Source organism: Gavialis gangeticus, unplaced genomic scaffold, assembly GCF_001723915.1.
Source record: "Gavialis gangeticus isolate Ggan-Ray unplaced genomic scaffold, GavGan_comp1, whole genome shotgun sequence".
Classification (NCBI taxonomy): Eukaryota; Metazoa; Chordata; order Crocodylia; family Gavialidae; genus Gavialis; species Gavialis gangeticus.
Window position 1 is genome coordinate 68951 of NW_017729029.1, and position 23299 is coordinate 92249.

The window sequence follows — 23299 nt, forward strand, 5'->3', positions numbered from 1 at the left end:
TGTGCGTTAGTCCCTTACTAAGGACTTTCATAAGTTGCACATTGCATTGTTTGGGGGTTTTTTAGCTTTGTTCACATGTGGCAATAAAGGAGGTAGTTCCCAGGAAGAATTCCAAAGAACTTGGGAGTAACTTGCCCAGCAAGCAAACTTTTTTTGCAGTGGCTCTAACATGAGGGAGATAGATCTATATGCAGTGCCTCCCTCCCTGTATCTACTAGCTCCTGTAGGTTTTAGGGAAGGTCATGCCACTTAGTAGATGCTTAGAATCTCTGGAACATCAGGCCTCTGGTACTTAAAAAGGCCTGGAGCATGTGGTCTGTAAGAGCTGAGTCCATGAGCCACTGGAGGTCAAACCTCTCTGCTTTGGACTTGAGAAGCTCCAGCTGTGTAGTATATTCTGTTCTAACTCTTACTAAGCCAGGTAAATATCCATTGTTTTTAATATTTCCTAATCGAGTTTTAAATCTGTGCTGAGTATATCCCTTTTTCACTCTTAGGGAAAATCATTACCTTAAAGCAAGCTCTAGATGTAGCTTTTTTCATTGAGACTGGATGGCTCTCTCTCAATTAAAACTTGAGTTTAGACATTTTGTTCAGATTAAGAGTGTCTTATTTTGTATTAGTTTAAGTCAATTAGGAATTAGTTGAAGCTAAAATAAAGCTCTTCAATAAAGAACTCTTAAAGTGAAATAAATGTCTCAGTGGAAGTTTGTGTTGGTTTAGCTGTTACATGTAGACAAGCTTTTGGACTTGTGTCACTGTAGAAAGGTTTCTTTGTCCTCTTTTAATAGGTCCGACTTGTACTGCAAGTACAACTTAGGCATTCACATGTATGAAACTAGGTAGTTCCATATGTAAGTGGTAAGCAGTAGCAGTGAATACTTTCATATGAAAATTCACACTTATGAAAACCTGTCTCAAATCTAAATGCAGAAATCTCTGAGCACAAGCAGAAGCTTGGTATGAAGTCCAGATGCTGTTCAGGCCAGATTTACCATCTTCTTCCTTACCATTATATGTTTCCTCCCTGCCAAGGTTCATTAAAAGGGATGTACATTCTCTTTAGTCTGTAGTATTTTCAGGCCCATAAACTTGCTATAAGGGTAAAAAGGGGAAATGTACATTGTAAAACTAAAGAACTGCATTTACAACTTGCAAAACACCAGGTATTCATCAGTAATATTCAACTAAGACATTTGAAAATACCCTAAAGGAAGAAATTGACATGAAACAATGTTTATTAAAAAGGACTGTACAGACAAGCAGAACTTGTAGCACACTGTTATTCCAACTGGGCAAGGGAGTATATTATTTAAACACAGAAGCTGGTGCAACTCAAGGCAAGTACTAATGCATAATAATAAGGAAAAGTCAGAAGGCCTAAACTAAAAATGAACAGTGTCTTAAGTATTCACTTATTAAAGGTGTGCATTAGCTCTTAACTGAGCTCTGCTTAAACAGTCTGATCTTTAAAGCAAAACCTTTTGGGCTACACTTCTTAAAAAATGGCCTCTAATTCTGTAACTTGCAGTCAATGGCAGGTTCAGTGTATGGCAAGCATACTTCAGTCTATCTAACTGAGTGTAACGATTATAATTTAAGGGGTGTCTTCACAATTAACCTGGATGATTGGTATTCAACACTGTACAGTCAAGTTAGCATAGCCTGGGCATGAATGTCTCTATAGCAAAGCCCTGTTCATTTTACACTGTCCTCCTTGTTATAGCACCTTGCCATGTGTCTCACACAGGGGCAGATCCAGAGAGGTGTGGTGGTACAGCTGACCCCCCATCTCAGGTTGGACCATGCTACAGGAGCCACTGGAGATTTTTTTAAAGTCCTCAGAGCACCTGATAACCTCACCCTTTCCCTCCATGCAGAGGCATGTCTCCTCCCCTCCCCACCTTCCTTCCCTTGCCTGCTACTACTGCTTTTCCCTGCCATCTTGTGGAGGGGGAAACTCCTGCCTACTCCAGCTGGGCTGCATGGGGGCTGGGCTTAGCTGGCAACAGTGACAATGGTCGGGGGGTTCCCCTTCCCTGTGCCAGGTTGGGGAACCCATCCCCTCACCTGTCAATGCTGCTGCCACTGTCACTGCTCCAAGCTGAGCCCAAGCTCCCATGCAGCCTACCTGGTTCAGGCAGGCATAGCTTTGAATTTTCCCTTATCTCAGCGCAGCAGGAAAAGCAGCAGCAAGAGAGGGAGAAATGGGAACAGAGGGAGTGCGTTTGAGCATGGAGGGGAACAGTGGGATTCTTATGTGCTTTGGGAACTTTAAGAAGGTTACCAGAGGCTCCCATGGTGTGGCCTGTCTACACCAGCAGATGGGCAGAGGGGGAAGAGGAAGGCTGGAAGTGCCGGGTGCAGCCACTCTTACACCATAGGTGGCTGCTCCCACACCCCCCTTTTCCAAATCTCAGAAGTGCCCCTGGCCTCATGGCACACATGCCCTGGTTGTATGTGTCAAGATGCTGTAGGATTTTCTCCCAGCCAGTGGTGTCATTGCAAGAGAACTTCTCTGTCTTCTTGGGAAATTGTAGGAAGGGCAGACGGTCAACAAAACGTGATTCTCTTTGGTTTTGCCCCTGCATCCCTATTGCAAAGTGGGTTTGTTTCACAGCATTAAATTGAATCAGGTTGTAACAGTACAAGAAAACTTGGATTTGTGGAGTTTTGTGAGTGGGATAGCTTGGGCTGAAACTAGAGGAAGAGTCCAGGTTAACACTGCAGTGAACCCAAACTTTAGAGTTACAGTCACCCAAAATTAGAGGCCATTGTTGATCTGTAGAAGTTTCTACTTTACAAAAAGTTGAGAAATTATATAACTATGGGACAGCTTTGCGTAAGCCTGAGAGATGAAGAATTCAGTATGTCATAATATTCTTTCTAGTCTCTGAACAAGAAAAAGGGAGATCAGAAAAAGAAAAGGCCCAGAGCTGTCACATGTGAAGGCATCCAGTAATCTTCCTTCATTGGTCTGTGGTAGGGAGTGCCAGGTAGACACCGTCTTCCTTAGCAAGAACCCTCCTCCCTTAAATATGTCATTCCATTTTTGACTTCTTGGTGCAAGTCTGCCTCACTACCAGCAATGCACAGCATTCATATAGCACAACTTTATAAAGGATACGAAAACAGCTATGTAAACACTAATACATGGTTATCTGTGTTTTATGCACATAATATAAACATGTTGTTTTTCCTTTAAAAAATGACATTGTTGAACACAAAGGCACAAGAGACTAGTTTAAAATAAAAATAAAAATCCAAAGTACTGAATTAGAAAATGGTGCATCTTCAAGCACTCTCCAGTTCAATCAGGAAATCCCCAAACAGGAATAACCCTGGAATGTAAGAATGAGGCAAGAATAGGTAGGACTGATCCTGTCTGTTGAGGGAGTGGCAGGATTGGACATCAGCATGTTTACCAATCCATCCTTCTACAGAAGCTACATAATTGCAGAACCATTCGCCCAGTGTCTGTTGTCATTAGGTTTTGAAGTTATATACATATGTTAACAAAAGGATGTACTCATGCATTCAAATTCAGGGCTCTTATACCACCCTCTCACCCTGTGTACATTTTCCTATCACCCCAGTAGGAATTGCACTGTACAGGAAAAATAACAGATACAGCCCCTTTCACTTTCAAAAGCAGAATGCAGTATTTTAGGTTTGTTAATATATGCAAGTCAGGACACACAGAAGTTGTCAGACAGTGTCACCACTGCCATCTACTGAATAGAACGTTAGACTTGAAAAACTGTATTTAGGACCAGATTATTTTCCAGTGGCTTCATCTTATGCAGGATCTTGGCTCCATTACTAAAGCTAAAAAAATTCCCTCTACATTAAGTGGCAGAAGCCTATATTTTCCGGAACAGAAGCTCCTGAGTTCTCTCTCTACTGTGGACAGATGTTTATATAATCATGAAACCATTACAATGGTTCAATGCCAACTAAAATTATATTAAATTATAAGGTTCACTTCAGTAAAACACTCTGTGACAAGATGGGAAAAACTTGGTAACTTGACCAGCAAAAGCCCTTTATGTGGGTTTGTAGAGTCCCAAACAGAGGGAAAGGCTCCTCACCAGAGTCTGGAAACTAACTTGTTTGCAAAAAATAAGAATTCCTAAAACAACCACTCCAACACAATTGCAGAAGAAAGCCTAATTGAGTAGGCCCTTGCTTGCATAATCCCTAAAATTATTAAAATAATTTTAATATTAAAATATTCCAGTTCTTTAGTAGGATTTTTAAACACTATTTGAATCTGCCCAAGTCTATGAGACAAGCCAGCTGTACCAGCCCCATAGCAGACTTGCAAACAAAGCAATGATTGGGATTAGGATCCAAGGGGTTCTGGGCCCTAGTTCTGTATTAAGGACAGTGCCCTTCATACCTACTCAGAGAGAATCTATCATTACGTATTTAATTGTCCCTTTAGCTGAGGCACACACACGTGTTAGAGGATTGTGATACATACTCCAAGTGGACTCTGATACATATGTGAAGCAAGGAAACATACTTGGTCCTGGCCTAGAATTGCTTGGGAAATGGCCTTTTTGCTTTCTTTGTGGAAAATTTAAGCTTTTAAAAAAAATGACATTTTGGTGAAAAAAAATCATTTTGTCAAAAACCCAATTTTTAACAACATTTTTTTCAACCAGTCCTACTGGTTGCGTCTGCACAAGACACTGACTGTACAGTTGTTACTGCACAGTCATTTAGGACTAGTATACCTAAATGCTAAATGACTGTGCAGTAAAAGGGTGTTACTGTGCAGTAGCATCCCTGCACGGCTTCCTGGTGCTGCTGAATGTGCAGTAGCTCGTTACTATTGTGCTGTAGCATCATGTCACGTTCTGTGCCATGTGATGCTACTGTGCAGTAGTACTGAGCTACTGTGCAGTAAGCGTCTTATGCAGATGCAGCCACTGAAAAGCATACTAGTGAAATTCCCCATGACTTCACTGGGCATTGGGCCTGCCTGTATTCAAAGGCTGATTTTTGATCCATACAAGCAAGAGGGACAAAGACACACAGAAGAGTTAATGTTACAGTCAATGGATGTTAGAGATGAGGGATCTTTGAGAGTTTTCTCTGAAGAATCAGGTTCAGTTCCTGGGCTACAGAGCATTGGCAATTCACAAATACTTCTGACTTCAGCCTTACTACTTAATTGAAGTCAGTCATATGAGTGCTGAAAAATGGCCATGCTAAGATGCTAAATGTAATGAACCTGTGTTATTCTCAGCAATTCATTGGACTGCTATGATGTGGTTCTCTCCCTAGATTTTACGCTTGGTCTGTGGGGATACGACAATCAGACCACATTAATCTGAACCCCAACTGCACGTGTTGATCTCTCATCTGTCTAAATCCTTGTTTTCTCTCATATACTTAAAGCCTCTTGATAAAATGAGCTCTGGTCTACACTTAGCCATGTGCAATCTTGCTGGTTAGATTAAGATATAGTTCTTTAGCACAGCAAATGGATACTCAAGCACTTCTATTCTTCAAGTGGCATTTCCTTAGGAGGAGAAAATTAGAGTAACTTTTTTAAAAAAGCAGACATAAAATTAACTGCAGTAACACTGGATCATTAAGAATGTTCTGGTATTATGGCCAATTCCTGCTTTTTAGTCAGATACTATAGTGGTAAACAGTGCAGAGAGGGAAAAACCCAGGGACATTTTGGCAGGTACAGTAGAAGTAACTCACGTCTGTAGTAATTAACTATAAAACATGTATTCTTAAATGGATCTTCATGGTAAGGATCATCTCTCCTTTTCGACAATCAGATTTATGAAGTGCCCACTGGCATTTAAACTACTTGCTTTAGAAGTTCCACTCTGCTTAGCAGTCAGAAAGACGGAATGACTGAAACGTGAAAGTGTAGCACCATCAACACGTCTCTTCCTAAAACCAAAACTCGAGGACTGGAAGGAAATTCAGACATAACAGAAACATTGTGCTTACATCACATTAAATAGAAAACAATGGATAGATCATACTTGAGTCTGCACTTTGATAAATTCTGGCCACGTTTACAGTTCTACTGGAAAGGGTTTGGGATGGGTCATATGTTTGCTCCATGGTCTCCTATGTCTCATTCATCCTGTTTCCTCTTGGGTTTTTTTGGATTCCGAGACCGGCTCTTTGCTTTGCAGAGCGGGCATATGGGTGCATTCCGATGAATTTGTTGGTGGCAGGATAAACAGGCCTGAAATGAAATATTGCATCCTATTACTGTTTGGCAAACTCATCAGTAAATCCATAAATCCTGGTGAGACGTACTGCATATTGAGCATCTTATTTTAACTCATTCTAAGGAAAAAGTAACCAAAGCTCCATGTTCTCAATACCAAAACGGAACCAGCTTTTGTGGTGAGGTCCCTGGATTTTCCAAAGTCTTCAGGCCAAATGAAAGCTAGATGATTTACTGAATTAAATAAACAAATGAATCAATGGTCAACACAACCTCCATGTCATTTACTCCGATATTATATTCCAATTTATTTTTCTCTTTCTCCACATTTTGTCCAGTACAACCTCATTAGAACAAACCCTGTTTATGATAAATGCCTTGCTTTTAATAATTCCAATAGCAGGAACCAATTTCTTTGTTATTATTATGTCGCAGCAAATTGACTAACCCTCTTTTAATGGACTTTTCTCCTGGTCCCACAGGGGTTCATTAAAACAAGACTGCACTGTAGTAAAGACGCCTAACTGGATCAGAGAAGTGGTGTTGTAGTCCAGCTGCAGTTTCATAGAATTTAATCCAGAAGGGGTCATTACACCGTTTATATTGACCCGTATACCAGAGGCCTATATAGATTTTTTTTTCAGTTCCCTCTCTACTGAGCCCAATAACTTGTGTATAACTACAGCACAGCTTTCAGTTATATAGCTACTTTTCGTTTGAAAACATCAAGAGGTGGAGAATCTACCACTTTCATTGGTAGATTGTTCCAATATTTAATTGCCTTCAGTGTTAAAATGTATGTCTTCTTTCTAATTTCAGTGTGTTAGGCTGTAACTTTCCACTGTAGTTCTTACTAAATTAACAAAAAGACCTTTTTAGATGCTGGTATTTTTTCTCTGGGAAACTGCTATTTCTCAAGCTCAGGCAGTGCTGGAAGAATGGATGCCTGCTGCCTCTCCCCCAAGGGAGATTCTCCAATAGAGAGCGTGATCCGCTCCCCTACTGCCTGCTACAGTTCTGGTAGCTTCTTGGGAACTGCTCTCTATTCATCCCAGTGTAAGCAAAATTGGAATTGGTCCCATTTTTTTTTTTTTTTACACTAATCACTTCAGAACAGAGCATACTCCAGTCACTCAAGAGACAAAGTGCCACATTCCACCTCCTAACCTTCATCGGAGGTGGCTGTTGTCTGAAAGTTGCCGTCTGTCTGGTATCTTGCTTCCTCGCCACTTGTAGCTGTTGGGCAGCAGCTGCAGCTGCTGCCAGCGATTCTGGGATGGGAGGTTCCTGTGGTTCTGTCTGCCATTCGGCTTTCTGCTTCTCAAAGTAACTACACGAAAACAAACCAAAAATAGAATCAGCTGCTGACCCATCCTTTATGTAGCAAGCGTTGCTGGTAATAGCTGTTCTGTGTTCGAATATAAAGGACTGTACTCATCCCTGGAGGGGGGTGGGTTCTACAAGAGACAAATGACTTACCCTAAGGACTCATTTGAACCACTATATTTCAAATGGGGTCAAAATGAATTGATGCATGTCACCGATTCTAATAATTGATTGCCCTGCCCATGCCTCCACACCTCTTTCTAAGGAGTTCTCTTTAACTAGACCTCAGCTTTACAATAAGTTCCTTTTTACTAACCAGGTATGTGTGTTTAAGTAAATTAAATAGCTTAATATGCTTTTTAAATTCAAATTCTTAATTTTCATACTAGAAAAATGAGAATAACATTTCTTGCTAGGTAATTTTTTTGTACTTGTGTTTTGTAATGAGCTGGTTTGGGAGAGAAATAGGAATTCTAGTCAAATGAAAAAGGCCAGAATTTTAAAATTGTTTTATTAAAATGAAATTATATTAGATATGCCCCAAATCCATAAGAAAAATAAGTTTATTAAAACATATTTTGCACTGAAAACTAAATTATTTATAAAGCAAGCGATGTATCTTTAGCTGGTGGATTTAACTAATTGATTTCTGGTCACCAGGTCTTTCAATATTGTTTAAACTAGTAGATCTTAGCTTAACACACCTAGATTTATTCATAGATGTGAAAGAAAAAAACAAACTTCCCTGCTTTTTGCACTCCCATTCCATTTTTCTGGATAAAGGAGTTACTGAAATGACCTAGAATAAATAAACCAAAATAATTAAAATATTTCTATGCATCTGCAAAAAGGCTACAGCTATCAAAAGCAAGTTTAGCCCTTCAACAAGCACTAATTTCAGGTACTTAGTCAATTAATTATCTTGTTCAGTCCTATGTTTGGCATCATTCATGGGCAGTAAACATGTGCTGCCAAAATGTTTCTTCCTTTTTTTAACTTAAATTATTATAGAAGTTTATAATAAAGTTTAGGCCTCAGTTTAAATGGTCATAATTTGAAACTTAAAATGGCGAATTTTTTTTTTAAAGTATTTAATATTTTCAGTTTTAGCGATTGATTTGTATTTGCCCTGAGTGTTAAAATGTAGCTGGTGACCATAACCATAAGTCCTCTGACACCCAATAAATAATAAAATAGACTGGTAAAACTGGACAGATCTAACCAATAACAGATATAGATTGCAATAAGTAGTATAGCTATTTGGGGGAAGGGGGTTATGCAAGTTAATATTTTACACAAAAAAAAAAAAAAAATCAATGCAAATAAAAGTGAAAACAAGAACATGACAATCTTAAGACTGAAGAAATGCATTCATTGGTCACGTTTAATCTAAAGCTTTAGACACGAGTTCTGTGACTCGTTTCATATCTTCTAAGGCCAGAAGGGATGAGATCATTTGCAGTGGATCAGCAAGAAACCTGCAGACCCTACTCTATTATTATTTCATACAAGAAGCCAAAATGGCAGAATTTGTCATTTCTTTCTGAAATGCAAGGAGCCATTCTTTGGAGAAGCATTATTAACTTGCCTTTCTGGATCTCATATGGGAAGAATGTCATTAATGCTTTTACCAGAGATCCAGCCATCCGGATTCAGTAGCTACTGCACCGTAGCATCTCGCGTAGACATACGCTCTGTCAACTACTACAACAGATATCAAACTAGAAGTTGTAGCACTGATGCTCAAGGTTGCAAGGTCCACAGAAACTCAGTTATTGTGGATGAACATTGACAAAAAGTGGGGCTGCAAGTCCTAGTGGGCACTGTGTGGTCATGACCTGACCCGAAATGTAATTACATGCCAAAAAACCTGGACCTCTTTATTGGGTGCATCCACCACAAGATTCCTTAATGCGTAGTGGACTGTTCTACTGCACATTAGCATGTCACAGCAAAAAAATGTGCAGTAGAATTAGTCTACTGCGCATTAAGTGTCACCAAAAAAGTTTGCCTTTGCTCCTGTACATTAGCTCAGCTACTGCGCCTTTATCTAGTACCTCCTATTAGAGGTACTAAACTTAATGTGTGCAGTAGCAAAGGCGCATTAATGAATGTGTAGATGTGCCTGTGTAGTAGGATGATAATCCTGGGTTCCTCTCCCACCTTATCCTATACCCATGCTAATTTAGATGGAAGATATGGATCCTTTAGAAAAAGCACCATGTAATTAAAAAACAAACATTTAACTGCCCTTGAATTTTGCAGTTTGGAGCTGGAATTTGCTGCTTAGGCAGTTCTAAATTAAACTTTCATCTTTGCCCCAAACTCAGATCGAACCTTTTTATAGGCCTGAAAGGAGCTGACTCACTTTTGTTATGCATATATGAACCCCCATCTCCTCTTCATTAATTGCATTAATTACATTTCTTGCTTCTGAGTTTCCACCTTCCAGCTGACACCAGAAATATCTTGCAAATCATGATTGGCTAGAATGCCAGGTAGTGCTTGATCTCAAGACTTACTCAAGGGAGAGTTTTTCTTCCTCCTCACAGAGATCTGGCAGCCTCTGCAAGCCTAGAGTCATCCGCAAAGCATCAACATGCTCTTTCAGGGGCTTGTACTCTTCGTGCAGGCGTCGAGTGGATTCCAAGAGCTTGTTGAGGTCATTCTCAGACTGCTTGATGGTGTTCTCCATCTGAAACAGGAAGAGATACTTGCTTAATGGATTGTTTCATTCACTAGTCTCTGAACCCTCAGCCAGAGATGGCAGAGTACAGCGAAGTCCTTTTGAGAGCAGAACTTTTCATATTGAAATTGTTAGCGAATACACAGACAATGACATGGTCAAATACAGAGGGTAGAAGAGGGGCAAGGAAGCAGTTCTTAGGCAAGGCATTGTCTTATTAAATATGTGAGGCAGTCTCACAGAAGGATTCATCTTATACCTTTTTCTGCGCAAGAGGAATAGCTAGTAGGCTGGATTGCTGAATAAGAAGCTTTGAAAAGATTCTTGCCCAGTGTTAAAATGAAATAAAACCACTCTGCTAGAGCAGGCCAAACTTTTTGTCTTGTTTCAAACTGTGCCAAACACCCTAGGTTCAAAAGTTTGCTTCTGATTTTGTTGGGAACCTGTTCTAGTTGGGCAAAGGAGTAAGAAAAACAGCAGACAGAAAGATAATGTGATGGGGAAAAATAAGGTGAAAGTAGACGATGTTAAGGAACAGCTGGGAGGAAGAGAAACAAATCTCATGATAAATAAATGTAGGCTGAATACAAAGCACCCATTTATGCCTGCCTAAAACTTGGAGTTTCTCCTTTTCTACTACAGATCCCAGGCATCCCTGTAGCTAGAAATATTTTATAACTGTAGGGTGTAGAAGCCATGGGTTTAAAATTGCAGTCTTCTAAATATTGCATTTTCCTTTTTTGTGTAGTGTCCCTTCTCTTGCTATTTCTCTTTATTTCCTTAGTGCTTAGTGTCTCCAATCAAGGACAAAGGCTCTCCTATGTTAAAAGCTGTAGACCTCAAAAAGCTACAAGCTATATCCCATCCAATTACAAAAGATGCTAAATTAGATAGGTTATTTAGATAGGTTAGTTAGATAGGTCAGAAGGTTATTTAATAGGAAGCGAGAGGAAAACATTACTGTGGCTGCTGGAAAAGTTATACCAACAATGAGCAGGGTTATCTAGGCCCTGACCCCAAAATTACACCCATGCCTGTTACTAAAAATCTTCTTCTTTGATACAGATAAGCACCAGTGGTGATTCCCAACACATCCAACATCAGCTGAATGTTCCTTGCCTGGTGTCAGTGGAGCCCCAGGTTGTAAATCTCTACTCTGTCAAATGTATCCCTCTGGGGCAATTCATATGGAACTATATCTAGATATAGATGTTGATATATGGCTCACACTGTCCACAAGCTACATACCACATTGATATCAGCATGGATCAGCCTCAACTCCTCCACGTGGGCCATTTTCTCCTGCAGCAGAAGGTCCATCTCCTGCTTGTATTCCTTCAAATGCCTCTCCTCTGATTCCAGGGCTTCAAACTCTGCCTTGAGACGTGCCTTGATCTTTTCCATCTGCAAAGTTTTATTCCTGTAAGCCAACAGACATTATAAACCTAAAGGGACAACTGCACGTAAATTCTGCTTAAGAGAAATCTAAGAGACATCGCTGTAGATGCAAGCAAATGTGTTCACCACTAGCAAGGGGCTGGCAGGAAAGAGTAAAGACAAAACAAAGTATGCTTGTGAAAGGGTGATATGGTCTGTATGGAATCCTAGAGCTGTGGAACTCCTCAGGTATGTACACTGCTCTGTGCATATTTTACAGCACTAATTTAGAGCACTATCAAGTGCTCTTAAACATGACAGAAGTGCAGTGTTTGGTGTGGGTGCTTCTGAACCTCCCTGTACTTTCCAGGCTAGGAGGCAGGGGGTGCTCTGCAGCCTTCTGGCTGCCTCCACTGGTCAGAAATTTGACCAGCACACAGAACTTATTTGAAGTGCTGTAGGTTGCGAAAGTGCTGTAAAATACAGCACTTCAAATTTAATAACCTGTTTAACAAAGGTTCATTTGAAGCGCTGTACCCATTTTTATAGTGCCGTAAAGCTGTGCCCTTCTGTTAAGTCACGGCAATAAAGTGCTTTAAACAGTGGAAAAAACCAACTTCTGTACACACCCCTAGGTTCTAATCCCAGCTCTATTGCTGTGTTGTTGTTTCTATTTTGTTACATAAAATAATCAAATTGCATGCCATGAAACTGACCATGATTTAGCAGTCAGTATAAACCCAGACAAATATCAATACAATTAATTGTAATCAGTGCATTGTGAGTAAACCTGGATGCTAAGTGAACAGAATACCAGGTGCTACGAGATGATGTTTACACCCTTTGGATTTAAAGTGGGCTCTGTGAAACAGACTATAAAATGGAAATTATGTCATATTACCAATTACGCCAATGCTAGTTTGAGCCACTAAAACGTAAACTTCTGCTTTGTGCAAAGGAAGTTCTAGAGCAGGGGTTCTCAAACCGGTACATGTACCCCTGGGGGTATGCAAGACATCTTTTGGAGGGTACATGGGAGAAATTGTGTAATAGCGGATTTAATTTTTATTATAATAATAATTGCTATTTAAGGGGTTAAAATATAAAACATATGCTGGTAGGGGTATACGGGCAGCTGGTAAATCTAATAGGATAATAGAAGCTCTGATGGCATTTCAAAACATCTAAAATCCCACCTCCAGCTTACAGCATGTTCTTTTGATTCTCAACCAAGCTCTCGCCCCTTTGAGGCTATTTGGCCCTGCCACTCCTGGTTTTTTGCATTCCAGTTTTTGTTTATTCCTTTTAAAATGGTACCACCCTATATTTTATGCTTAAAAGCCATGCAGTCTGGGCAATGTCTGTCTTTCTAAAGCTAAGATAGAAGGTCTGGTTGTTCAAAGACTATGCCTTCTATGGTTGTGACTTAACACTGGTTCAGGCTACATCAATTTGAAAACAGTTGACTGGACAGACAAGAGACTCTTTTATTTCCCAACCCAATTTAGCTGGGGCCATGGGTGAGTTGTACTCCAGTCTTCAGTTTCCAAAGACTAGTAATTGAGCTTGCTTAGATCTCCAGGATCTCATGACTTCACTTCAGCCACTGCTGCACAAAGCAAGATTGTGGCATTTCTGTTTAATGACATTCCCTCCACTGCACTGATGATTCAGGTTTGGCACCAAGTACATTAAAGTAACATAGTAGATTCCCTACATGAGTAGGAAGAGGCTTGAGAGAAACAGAGTTTTATCTACATTTAGATAGCTTGTTCCTGCACCAATTCAAGCCAATAACCAAGACTCCCACAGAGTTTAGTGGGAACCATATTGACCCCAGAGTTTATTTTCCAGATTCCTGTATATTATTTATATGGCAGATTTGGTCCTAATGAGTGCTGTGTGCCTCAGCTGTCAATAGCCCTGATCTGCTTTTACAGAAAAAAGAGCAAGGTAAGACTGTTGTCTTCAGTGGGATTTGAAGACACTGAGCACGCTGCAGTAATTGGCTGTAAACTTTTTTTCTGGCAACTGACGGCTGTCAAACCTGGGAGGCAATTGTTCATTACACAGACTAAAGCTGCTTCCCCCCCAGCACCCACAGACTTATAGAAATGTATCTCCTGGGAGTAAGGGGTCGTCTAGCCTGATGTCTCCTTATGGTGCTTGTTTCATAAGCATAGGATTATAGCATTTAAAAACCCCTTCTCCATACCCCCCACCAGTCAGCATATTCTGGAAAACCTTCCATTTCCTTGAAGGGCTCTAAGGGTGAAAGTGAATCTCCTCTCTTCTCTCTCTTTTGTCTCCTACTAAGGCTCCATGTTGACATTACTCCTACAGCATGCTTTCCTTATTAACTACGCAGAGGAGATTTAAATCTGCTTCAAGATGGTGATGCATAGCCCCTTCCTTCTATTTCTTTACATGACCAAGACTCACAAGGCAATAACACAAAGCTGTGCCATTCACATCTGGCTCCTGCTTACAGCTGTACTAAGTGCTCCTCTGTGAACTGCACTAGGAATAGTCATCAGACTCTGCCCCAGCTTTCATTAGAGCTGTGCTCACCAGCTGTGCTATTGTGAAGGCTATGGCATTGCTTCTGCTAAGCCTTCTCTCATTTCCCCTGGCTTCCGGTTCCTAGACTGTACTGATAAATACAATGCTTGCTGGGGTCTCCAGCACTTCTGATTCCACCCCAGGTGTGTTTGCAAAGTCGTTAAGAGCTTCAAACAAGTAGGAAATGAAAGCCAGAGCAGGCTGCCAGCATTTGGTTAAGAAACCAAAATACACCTAACAAATTTCAAGAGGAGCAGAATAACATTTTTGGGCAACAGATTCTATCTACCCACTATGACTTCTCTGGATGGCAGTAAAGTTAGAAGAATTCCCCCAGCTCAAATCAGGAACTGAGGGTTAGGTTAGCTTCAGATCCAAAAACAGTACCACACATTGCATCTCTGCTGTGCATCATTCCCATCTCAGGACTGTCTGGCAGTGATAATATAAAGGGGGGGGAGCACGACACAAATCTTTTTGGAAGTCTGAATGAGAGTTTAGATGCTTCACTGCAACAAAGCACAGAAAAGGTCTTCATCACATGACATCATTTGAAAATAGTCTTGAAAACGAAACAAAAAAAAATCTCTCTTTGAATAAAAAGGTCTGGATTAATGTTGCTTCTGATCAGCACGATTGCAGCAGGGAGCAGAAAAGCTGGGAGCAGAGATGTATGTGCACAGTACAAAGCCAGCTATAGAACTGGGTCAGCTCAGAGATCAGTAAAAGACATTTACAAAGACATGGGACACGTATTTAAGCTTGCTATGAATGCCTTTGTAAATATACTTACTCATCAGACCGTGGCTTTTTTTTTCCTACAGATTTTTAAGTTTTAGTTGCTTGATGAACATTTTATAATGACATACATTAATGTTTCATATGTCATATGGTAATAAAGAAAATATATGTTTCATACAGATAAACATGAGCATGTGTTGTTTCACAAGGAAACCAACTGTCTCCGTTTTGAAGAATTGGGGTCAATCCAGGAAGGCAAAAATGGCAGCTCAATGAACCAGCTGGGTATCAAGGTGGAGGGGGGAGTTCAAAAGTTTTGGGTGGAGTTTATACATCTAAATAAAAATGGGAGTCCTGAAAACTCCCACCTATGCTCCAGGGGAACCTCACTTTTGTAGTTTAAAGTTCCCCACATGTCCCTGTGTATGCCCAGAACTGCCCAACCTGCAACAATGCTGAGCAGCTCTGGGCCTACCTCATATTTAAGCCCATCTGGGACTAGAGATGAGCCATTCCTCAAACAAGCATCCTGACAGGCTCAATCCAGTGGGGACTAAGAGCCCTATAACACTCCAACAAGGTTGGGATCCACACACAATGCAACTGGGGGCACCATTTTGATTTAAAGCATAGCTGGAGGAGGAGAGGGGTCCCCCCGTTTTATCTATGTTACATTTAACAGTCATTGGATAGAATACAGAAATCATCCACCCCTGACTGAGTGCCTTTAACATGAGATTGCAACTCATGTCCTTTCTTGCGTTTTTTCCAGCCCAGTGAATCTTGAATTCTTTTCTGCACAGCAACAAAGCTTCAAAAGGCTGGATGGAAGGGGCCTCCACCCACAATAGGCTGGTGGTCAGACAGTGTCCTAGTGGGGCCACATGAGTCCTTTGTTGGAACTAGCCCTATAGCAATAAGTCTTCCCCTAAGAAAGCCAAAGATAATGTCAAAACAACTGGCTACCTGAATGCATTGATTTCTGCAGCCTGCGGCAATGCTTCTGTCAACAATAAAGCAGTTGCTGACTCGATTTCCGTTCCAGTGGCCCAAGCCAAAGTTTATTAGCCTGTCAAGGATTAATGGTCATTTGAGAGTTTTAAAAACTACAACAGGGTAGTTATCGGGCAGTGACAGTAAAGCTGTTGTATGTTGTGCTCTCAGAAGTAACAGTGCTGATTTTTCCTGCACAAAGAGAACTTTACTAATTGGTAATCTGATGAAAATCATGAAGAAAAGCTGCAAAGTATGGCATTATTTCTGGTAGCTTGTAGCAAGTTTGAGGATACTTAGCAAGGAAATTTCTCACCAATTACAGGGGTAAGAAAGGTTTTAGAAAATTAATGTATTTTTATGTTTCATATTAAATTTTGCTGTTTGCAGAAGGAAGAGAATTAATGCAATGTGTCTTCAGATATGTTTTTCTTCGGCCGCGTCCACGTGAGCAGGGGTATGCATTTGCAGCAGCACAAATATGAATGGCACAAATTTGTGTCGCCACCTTGTGCTGCAGCACATGCCCCTGCTCATGTGATTTGCAGTGGGACACATTGTCCTGCTCCATGGGCGGCGGGGGGGGGCTGGCTGGGGCACAGCCTAGGGCTGCCTGCTCTCCGGTTTCGGCATGCTGCAGAGCCCCTGCACTGAGGCACCCTGCGCCCCAGCCAGCCACTCCCTGGCTGGCTGAGGTGCAGTGTGCCTCGAGACAGGGGAGCAGGTAGCCATGGGCTGGCTGCTCCCCTGTCTCTCCATACCTATGTGCAAGAGCTCCGCTGTGGAGCCCCATCTCAAGGCACGTTGCACCCAAACCAACCGCAGAGCAGCTAGCTGGGATGTAGCGTGCCTCAAGATGGGGGAGCAAGCAGCTCCCTGCGTGCCTCAGCATGAGGGCTCCCTGCTTCCCCGTCTCCATCTTTGTTCCAGCACATAGCACTTTGGCATGCTTTGCATGGCTTGGCAGGGGGGGAGGATTTTTTTGCCCCGGAAATCCGGATAGGAAAATTTGCCCCAGTGCAGCAAATTAGCAGCACCGCACGCGGTTTAACATACATACAACACGTGCAGTTTGTGGTGCAGCAGAGAGGTCTGCCATGCCACAAACCACACATGCCTACATGTCTGGATCCTGCCTTAGTGTGCAAATAGATGTCGTCTTGTGCCACCATAACATTTTTTATGGTTGCACAATTTGCAAGCAAGCACATGTCCTAGACCTCTGTCACGCTCCAAGTGCCTGTCTATGTTACTGTGACCAAAGGTAGTTGCAGTTTGTGATGCCTTAAATGGAGGACATCTGCTTGCTTATTGCACACCTTGGGAATCTCCCTGGAGGGGATGCCCTCACCCAAGGTACATGTCTTCAAGTGGGAAAACCCCCATGAGGTGCAGAGCAAGTCAGGGCACCACAGCCAGATATGCATGGTGCAGAAATCTCCTGCGGGGGGGATACCCATGGTGTGCAATAAGCAAACCCCACATTGGGGGGTTGCCTCTTTTGCAGATGCATCACTCAGGACTACTGTCCTACAAAATCAGGTCCTTGAAGCTCCGAGTGGCAGGGGCCCCACCCAATGGAGCAGAGGCCCCAGAAATATCTGGTGATACCAAGGAAGCGGATCAGCTGTCCCAGGGCACATCCCAACACAACTGATCCTGCTCCAAAAACCACATCTGTTTATAGGCTTGTAGTGTTTATACTCCTATGTTTTAGAGGTCAGGACAGGTATTTACTTAATGTGCTCTGAAGAATCCTATTCATGTAAAACTGTATTGCGATTAACTGTTTGTTTTTCAATAACATCTCAAGGATGCTAGTCAGTCTCTGACAAGTTCAAAACAACCTCTGCTCAGAAAAGCTTGCAATCTGTGGTACCAATCCTGCACCCAGATCTTCTGATCTCTGCATTTTTGTGGAGTATCTTTGTGTTGAGTGGCACTCTGTCCAGGTGCAAGAGTTTGCACTGGCAGATTTGAGGCTGGTGCAGAGAAGGAGTATCATAAAATGGGTGGGAGTGATACAATCCAAATATTTATGCTTGATTAAATATACATTATGTGATTTTTGTTTAAAGTGGAGTCATTCTCTTCTAAGCTGTTCCTTTATTTTTTCCAGATATCATAACAGAAGCAACTCTTGAAGAAGGACTTGGAGAAGGATGTACTGGATTTGGCTGACCAATTTCATCTGTGGTAATGAGAGTACCTGCTATTCTGAATGTATGTAATACATTTGCATCAAGGAAATTGCTTTTCTCATTTTCTCTTTTCTGTATACAAGTGTCTTGTTAAAAGCATAGACCATATTAATTCGACATTAACATCATCACTGTCTTTGGCTCCACTTAAAACATCTTTAGTAATAACAGCAGCTTTGACTAATGAAGCTAAGAACACGTTTCCTTTCTCTCTATTTTGTAATATATATTCCATTTATTTCTTGAAGACAATGAAAATAGACAGGTTAGTTTCATTGCTATTGCTCATCACTGACTTACGAGGTGCTGCCCAAATGATACAGAGTTGCAGTGGTCTGTTTCAACCCAAGCAATTAATTTGTTACATTAAAAAACACGCACAGATAATGAACTTTTTCTGTTACAATCTGGCCACATAAAATATTTTTGAAAATAAAAGACCTAATTTTGGTTATCTAGTTGAATCTGCCCTTGCTTCTATTCTTGTCTTTTCTGTTGAGATGCTTATACTTCTCTTACCCCTCTAGTATCTACATGGCATCCAGTAGCACATTAACCAACATCTGTCACGAGTGTTTCATTCTCATTGACTCACCCTCTTCACTGGGGGAATCCTGAGGATTCACTTAAATGGGCCTTAAGTCAGTGTGACAACCAGAGTGTTGCTCTTTGACAGTTTTTAAAAATGTTTTAAAGATATTCATGTCATTTTCTTGGTGGTACAATGAACAATAAAGGCAGTACTTACAATATAAAGTGTATTAAATAACTACAAGTAAAAAGTCACCTTTGGACATTATCATCATCAGAAATCTAAATGTATTTGATGTTGCTGAATGCAAGCTATTGTAACAAGCAGAGGGGAAAACAATCAGGCAGATATTTTAAATCCAGTATTAAAATAATTGAATCTCAACAGAACTGTGATCGGCCACAGTTAAGTCTGTGCTTTGAAAATGATATTCTTGATGTTTCAGCACAAAAGTTTCAGAGCATCACTGGAAGTCGGGGAAATATTTGCTGTCCGCTCCTTTGCTGTAGAGAATTCCAGGATACAAAGAAGATTTTGTGGGGTTTGGTCTTACGACACTTATTCATTTGTACTCTTTGCAGGAGAAAAGATTGGGCCCTTGCCTAGCAACATAACTTTCTCTTTTCAATTCTTGTCATAATAGAGTCATAATATTTTGTTAAGGTGCAATAATGATAAAATTACCATTACTGCCAGCTCCTATTTTGTGCTTTTGATATCTGTTTCTTTTAACAATCAGTTAGCAGGGGATTAAAGGTGACTGTGCTGCACTGGCAATTTTTGATATCTTATTACTGATTCCCTCAGACTGGTCTTTTAAACTTTTCAATACAAAAATATGAAACACAATCCATGACATGGATCAGCATAGTACACACACAAATAAATATATACAGCTGTATCCTAGCCAGGGCTGTTTACTGCATCTTCCATTTACTTGCAAAATTATTGTAGTTACTTTCCGCGCAACATGAGCCTTTGCTATTAAATTCACAGATCCGTACTAATTGCAGACAACTGAGGAAATAAGCAAACCATGATGTTCAGAAGTAAAAAGGCGCAAACATGCCATTTAAAGACAATCCATGCCAGTGCCATGCATTGCAGTTTGATTGACTCCCCCTGCATCACATCCTGCGATTCACTGCATGAAGGACACTATATAAAAATTAATGGTAGATTAGATGGCACAGAAGAGTGGAGGGCTCCAGCTGCCTGCCTTCCTGGTCGCCTCTCTAAGGAAGGCAGAAGCAGCTCTAAAGCTATCATGTCCCTGCTTCATCACCCTTGTTACATCTCCCCACTCCCCTCGGCCCCCGAAGTCCTCTATAAACAACAGGAAGAGAACGGGGAAAAGAACCTCCACGTTTCACCCTACCCCCTCATCCCCAGCCTTTTCTCCAAAATGGGGATGAAAGCGGGAAATAAACCAGCTAAACAAATCTCAGTAGGACACAGTTTTTGTTTGTTCCCACTACGGCCCCCACAATAAACCCCAAATTCCTCTGCAGCCCATAACGGTGTTGCAGTATATATATCCTGGAGCCTTTGCTAAGCAGACACTATAACAGATCATTCTGGTTCACCAACCATTTTAATTTCTTGGAAACTACTTTCCAGCCGCACCTCCCTCATTTTTAGAGCATCCCTTCTGTTTCCACATGCACTCATTATATCCTGCCATTTGTTATGCCCACTTCTCCTCTATATCCCATTAAATATGTGCATTATGCAACCTGTAAGAAGGAAGTTAAGAACGGATGGGACCAAAACCTGCAAACAAACCAAAAAAAAAGCAACCAAAAATCTCATCCTAGCAGTGTACAAGAATTTTAAAAAATCCTTATGCTGCTGTTCTTTAAACAGATCGAGGGGTTCATCCGCTGCTACGCTGTACTCCTTCCTCTCATTTTATTGCTTGAGGGTAATTCTTTGGAAGTACATGATAATCACCACCTTACAATTTGCTTCCACAGGCATTGGCTGTCAGAAGCAGCAGCTTTCTACTTTTTTTTTGTTTGTTTAAAGAAATATGATGCCCATCTTCTATCATAAGGGCTCTGATTTTTCTGGGGTGCTATGGGGTTGGGGTTTTTTTCATTTGGTAGCATAACAGTAGTTACTTTCAAGTCAGTGCACATTATCCATGCCATAAAGAGAAAGGGGGAAAAGCTTCATGTAACTGATGCTGCACAAAAGAAAACATACCTGATCTCTTTGATGCTCTCCAGTTTGCACATGATTTCTTGCTCATCAGCCATGCTTTTCACTCCCAATTTAAACCTCCTGTTAAATGTGCAAATGCCAGGAAAGAAAACCCCATACAATAGACACAATGTAGCCACCCCCTCCAGGCATATGGTCTCTGAGCCTGTGCAGTAAAATCTAGGAGGAGCTCTGGGAGTTAGAGTCCAGTTCCTTATTGGTGCCCAGGCACATGGAAGCAGGGAAGACTACAACACCCACAAGGCAGAGCAGAGATTTCCTACTCCTCTTCCTGCAGCCATACTTTAAATCAATTTGTCACAGCTAATAATGTCAAAGGTAGTTAGGAGGGCAAGGGAGCAGAGTACTTCCTCCCTGAGGTTTGTGGCTTGTTTTTCTTTCAATTAAACCAATCCAGCAATAAATAAGTAAGTATTACGGGTGAGTTTGACAAGTCTAAGATTTGATGGGAAAAGACATTTTAAAATAATCCCAGCTAATAGCTGCAACCATTGCTACAGCCACACACTTGTGTATTGGACAGTTTAATTGCCACGAGGGTAGCCAGAGACGTGAAGAAGTGTGGGGGTTCTGATCATTTTCTTTATGGTCTCAGAACAACATAATGAGTGAAAATTACAGAAAAGAAATAATAAAGTGAGAATACAAATATGATGCTAGAAAAGATTTAAAGCAACCCTTTGCCTTCTTTGCACCTTCCTTCTGAGGATCTGCAAAAATTTTACAGATCCTGAATTAGACTGCCAATCCTGTATGAAAGAGGTTTTTATTTTTTTTGTCCAGCCGCTATGGTACGCTATGCTAGATGCTACGTAGACAGCTGTAGGATGCAATGTTTTTGCAAAAAACAAAAAAAAACCCCAAACCAAAAAAACCCCGCAATATCATTCCAGAACACATTAGCAGGAGAAGCATATTGAAGACATGGGGGGTAAGTACTGTGTAGTACTCAGTGCTAAGGCCTCAGCTGGTACAATTTTCTCAGCTTTGGGCAACACAGAGTAAGAAGGATGTGGACGAACTGGAGGAAGTTCAGAGGCAGGTAACAAGGATGATAGGGGATTTGGAGAAATAGTTACAGGGAAAGATTGAAGATATGTTGTTTGTTTAATTTAGAAGCCTGAGTGGAAACCTAGGTCTTCCACTATGTAAAAAGGCGGTGATAAAGAGGACTGTAAGCATTTTCTCTCCATGTCCACTGAGAATAGGAGAAATAGTAATTGGCTACATTTGGAGAAAAGATTTAGGCTAGATATAAGGAAAACGTTTCTAACTATAAAGATAGCAAAGCCCTGGAACAAGGTAACCAGGACAGTTGTAGGATCTTCTTCACAGGAATTTTTTAAGAACAAATTAAATAATCAACTGTTGGTGATGGTCTGGTATATGTGATCCCACTTGATTTCTTTCATAGAGAAGTAAGGCTGAAAAGGACCTCAAGTGATCATCTAGTCCAACTGGGGAATCTTAGTGCAAAGGGTCCAACTAGATCAGAGGTGTCGAGCTCATCTTGAGCCAGATCCAAACTATAGGGTCCTCCTGGGCTGGATCTGGAAGGTAAATGGTTGTGGCTGGTCTGGCAAGGAGCCAGGAACATAGCAGGGCATGAGAGGTTGCAGCACTGGGAGTCCAGAGGCAGCAGTGTGGATGCAAGGGCTGTGGTGGTGGGGCCAAGTACTGGTGGGCCGGCAACCAGAGGGTGAGCAGAGCTGCATCTGCTCAGCCCTTGCTCCTGCACCAATGGCCACATCCCCAGAATCCGCAGCAGGCCTCCACAACTTCCAGTAGCCCACTGGTAAGCATACAGGCTAGACAGAATAGTTCTGCAGGCCAAATCTGGCCCATGGGACACATTTTTTACACCCGTAGACTAGCTGATCTTTTGAGGACCCTTCCAGTTCTATGGTGTATCACTGACTTCAGTGAAACTACTTATGCAAGGCAAGGGGCATAGGTTTACTAGAGTTTGCAGGATAAGGCCCAAAGGAGGGAAGGACAGATCTCTTCACTTTCAGGCCATCCTGCAGAAGCATTCCTCTCTTATTTTACTCCAAAATGCCTACACATCAAAATGACTTCTTTTTCCTGACTCTCCACCCAGATGTAATCATAAACAACAAGGGTTGCTCACAATGCATCCTGTGTAGACTGTAGGCGTAAGTCCTCAAGGCCAACTTGAAAAAATGCAACATGAGCATCAACTTGTGGAAGACTATCACCCAGGACCACCCCAAATGGAGGAAGAGTCTGCTGGAAAGATCTCAGTCCTCTGAAACCTCATGACAACAACAGGAGATGAAAAAGTGGGAGTGGCAGAAACAGCGTGTCTCAGACCAAATCAAGGATCCAGAGCCACCCACTCTACATGCAATAATGTGCCTGAGTTGCAGCACAGCCTGTCAATCCTGGATTGGCCTCATAAGCCATCTTTGGACCCACGGATA

The 23299-nt window shown here is 41.4% G+C and overlaps 1 protein-coding gene and 1 long non-coding RNA gene across 2 annotated transcripts; one reads left to right on the plus strand and one right to left on the minus strand.

Moving 5' to 3' along the window:
* Positions 1 to 4799: 4799 nt before the first annotated feature.
* Positions 4800 to 21012, minus strand: ZC4H2 (zinc finger C4H2-type containing). The gene is made up of 5 exons (XM_019521078.1): positions 20838 to 21012; positions 11472 to 11643; positions 10060 to 10232; positions 7379 to 7541; positions 4800 to 6226 (listed from the first exon to the last, which is right to left on the minus strand). Exons 1-5 carry the CDS (start codon positions 20888 to 20890, stop codon positions 6113 to 6115), a joined length of 675 nt encoding a protein of 224 aa, XP_019376623.1. The 5' UTR covers positions 20891 to 21012; the 3' UTR covers positions 4800 to 6112.
* LOC109300442 lies at positions 12727 to 19049 on the plus strand. Its single transcript, XR_002098234.1, has 3 exons — positions 12727 to 13553; positions 15676 to 16223; positions 18016 to 19049. It is a non-coding gene; the product is annotated as an uncharacterized LOC109300442 (long non-coding RNA).
* Positions 21013 to 23299: the final 2287 nt, after the last annotated feature.

Excerpts from the sequence above, each read along its gene's own strand:
- ZC4H2 (XM_019521078.1), bottom strand. The coding sequence starts at position 20,890 with ATGGCTGATGAGCAAGAAATCATGTGCAAACTGGAGAGCATCAAAGAG. Across the intron at positions 10,233-11,471 it reads TCCATGCTGATATCAATGTG|ATGGAGAACACCATCAAGCA; the intron begins GTATGTAGCTTG and ends TTCCTGTTTCAG. Across the intron at positions 6,227-7,378 it reads AACAGCCACCTCCGATGAAG|GCCTGTTTATCCTGCCACCA; the intron begins GTTAGGAGGTGG and ends ATTTCATTTCAG.